Below are 2,879 nucleotides of genomic sequence, written 5' to 3' on the forward strand. Positions count from 1 at the left end.
CTACATGATCCCTTTCGTTTCTTGTTTGATGATCCTGGATTTTGTGATGAAGAATAATCTATAAGAAAGTATATATACTTGCCCATGTTCTTTATCACAAAATTCGGGGTTGTCTGTCCAGTTGGGTTTTTATTCTGCATTCTTGGTATGATATGATGATGTTAATGGTGTTCTTGTTGAACTATAATGATTCTGCATTCTTGGTACACTGAGAACATAAACAGTTTTCAAATTTTATTAAAACCGTTGATTGATCTTTACTCTCTCTGCATGCCCCTTGCAGGTATGGCTGATCGTCCTCATGTTCCTTATAATACACCCCCATCGAGCCCTTATAGACATCCTCCGTCTAGAAGTACTGATAAATCTCCGCCAAGGGTGGTCTGTCTAAGCATTCTCATCCAGATCCTCGTTCTCGCAAGACTTCATCTTCATCGGGTCCTAGGGTTTCTTCTCAGAAAAAGGGAGATCCGCCTAGAGGTTCTCGTGTTGTTAATCGTCCTTCTCCTAACCCTTCTCCTCAGCGTTCGGAGCCGATGAATTTTCAGCCTCTTCGTTCTGTGGCTCATATTAAGGCGCCTTCTCAAAAACCCAAGGCTTCGCAAACCACTGTCTTGGTGAAGGACCCTTCTTCCAAAGGGGTTGCATCGAAGGCAAACTTGTCAAGGAATGCTGCAACTAATAGAAAGGCTTCGGAGATGAGTCCTCCAAAGAAGCCATCGTCAGGCAAGGCCGTATCTTCCGAGGCTGCTCCAGTTATCTGAAGTATTTTAGTTTCGAAGAAGAAAAGAAGGTAACTTACAGCCATATTGATCTTGAAGCCTTCAAGGCGAAGCATGGTCTTGAAGCTTTCGATGTTAAATTTTATAACCAAGGGTATGATCTCACTTATGATATGATTGTAAACTATAAATACGATGCCTTCCATCTGCTGAAGACCGTAGGGGCTTTCGAAGCTGGTCTTATGTGTCCCCTGCATAAATCTGGTGACTCCTTCTACTACGATGCTTTGGCACACCGCGAAGGTTCCACTTCTCATACTAACCGTCGTTCAGTAGTTGAGCTGAGTGGGAACTACCTTCAGACGCTTAAGGAGTTCTATCTTCGGAGCAAAGATGAGACGAGGATGACCTGATACACTACTAATACTGCGGAGAAAGACTGGTACACCCCCGATAACTTCAATGCTTCTTTTGGGGATTATGTCAATGGTAGGAATCGGAAGCCATGGAGTGTTGGTCTTCGTACCATGGCATCTTCCCAGGGTGAGGTTCGTCTTCTGGGCGAAGTAAGTGACTCGAAGCTTAGGTTCGTCCCTGGTACTGAATAAACTGGAAATCTTCGCCTTTTTCCAAAGGACGAGCGCCTCAAACGTGATCATGATTATGAGTGGCATGCTACCCTCATCGAGGTCATAGGCCCATGGGCTCATGGTTGGGTGCGCGGTCTGCATGGATGGCGCCCTATTGCTAGTATCCAGCCTCTTGATGATACTCCGTCCCACTATGGTGACTTCTATCCTTGGCAGTTAAATTTTGTTGGTATGAATTTAGACTATACTGTTGACGTCGCTGATGTTGATGAAGAGGAGAGTTCTGATGTTGTTCTTCCTTCGAAGGATGCTCCCACTGTTAAGGTAGAATTCTGTATAATAATGTGTGGTATTTGTATGTTTTCCCCTGGAATTAGACGTTGATTATGTGCTTATTGCAGGCTACGAGGAAGAAAAAGCTTGGTCCCGTTCAGTCTTCTACCACTGGTGTGGAGGAAATGGAGATTCCCGAGGTTACCAGCCCTGTGAACGAAGTTGAAAACTCCGAAGAGGAGGTTACTGATGATGAAGAACGTACCGATACTTCCGCACCCGGTCATGAGGATGACGAATATGTTGATGGCCAAGGTGATGGAGATAAAGTTGTTCTTGAGGCTCTAGTGAACGATCCTCCCACCGGCCCTTCTCACGTTCAAAGGAACGAGGGTTCGGACTTTTAACAAGTGAACCCCAACCAAGAATTCTCTTTTGGGAAGGTATATTTTACCGGGAATCCAGCTGATATTAGTGCATCTACGGGCATGGCCGAAGATTTCTCTCTTCTTTCTCCGAACGATGAATGGGACGTCGTTGCTGAGGATAATGGTGAAAAGGGGGCCGAGGGAGATGATAGGGACGACATTGGGGACGCTGAGGGTCAGGGTACAGTTGCTGATAAAAGTGCTACCGCTGGTGCGTCTTATGAGGACTTCGTACAGGCCGTGGTGCGCGATGGGGACGACACCACCTTTGACTGGTTGATGAAGAGAGGTTTGATGTGCGTTCCTCATTCTTCCCCTGCAGTTCCAGGTGAGAGGGATTCAGATGCCTTCACACGTCAAAGGATGAAGCTGTCTTCTGAGGAGGAAGTCACGACGGCCTGGAAAAGGATTTGGGAGCTACTTCGACTAGTCTGTTGGTTGATCCCCCTTCTTCCATTGCTGACATGATGGCTATAGCTGATGGGTACCAATATGGTTTCCCTCAGCAACGCATTCTCGATGTAAGTTGTTGTAAATTCTTCTTAGTCAATTGGGGTTGTATCTTTTTATTGTTGATCTTTATCTTCCCCTTGTTGATGCAGCTGGTGAGGAGCGAACACTGTAACCATACGTTGTACCAGTTCTTTAGGGAGAAAGCCTTTAAGCTAGAGGCAAAGCTGCGCCACAGAGAGGACCAACTGAATTCCTCTGAGGAAATCATTTCGGCTAAGGAAAAAGAGATACTGGAACTGAAGGAACTGTTGAAGGGAAAATAGCAGCTGGGTGCCACGGAGACGGTGCTTCTCCAAGAAGTGGTTTCTCTTAAGGCTGGTTTGAAGAAAGCTCAAGGAGAGGCGTCGTCTGCT

The 2,879-nt window shown here is 46.0% G+C and overlaps 1 protein-coding gene across 1 annotated transcript; it reads left to right on the forward strand.

Annotated features, from left to right (window-relative positions):
* The first annotated feature begins 285 nt into the window (after positions 1-285).
* Positions 286-764, forward strand: LOC113346397 (uncharacterized protein DKFZp434B061-like). The gene is made up of 2 exons (XM_026589930.1): positions 286-355; positions 406-764. Exons 1-2 carry the CDS (start codon positions 286-288, stop codon positions 762-764), a joined length of 429 nt encoding a protein of 142 aa, XP_026445715.1.
* Positions 765-2,879: the final 2,115 nt, after the last annotated feature.

The sequence above is a fragment of the Papaver somniferum genome, unplaced genomic scaffold, assembly GCF_003573695.1.
Source record: "Papaver somniferum cultivar HN1 unplaced genomic scaffold, ASM357369v1 unplaced-scaffold_99, whole genome shotgun sequence".
NCBI lineage: Eukaryota > Viridiplantae > Streptophyta > Magnoliopsida > Ranunculales > Papaveraceae > Papaver > Papaver somniferum.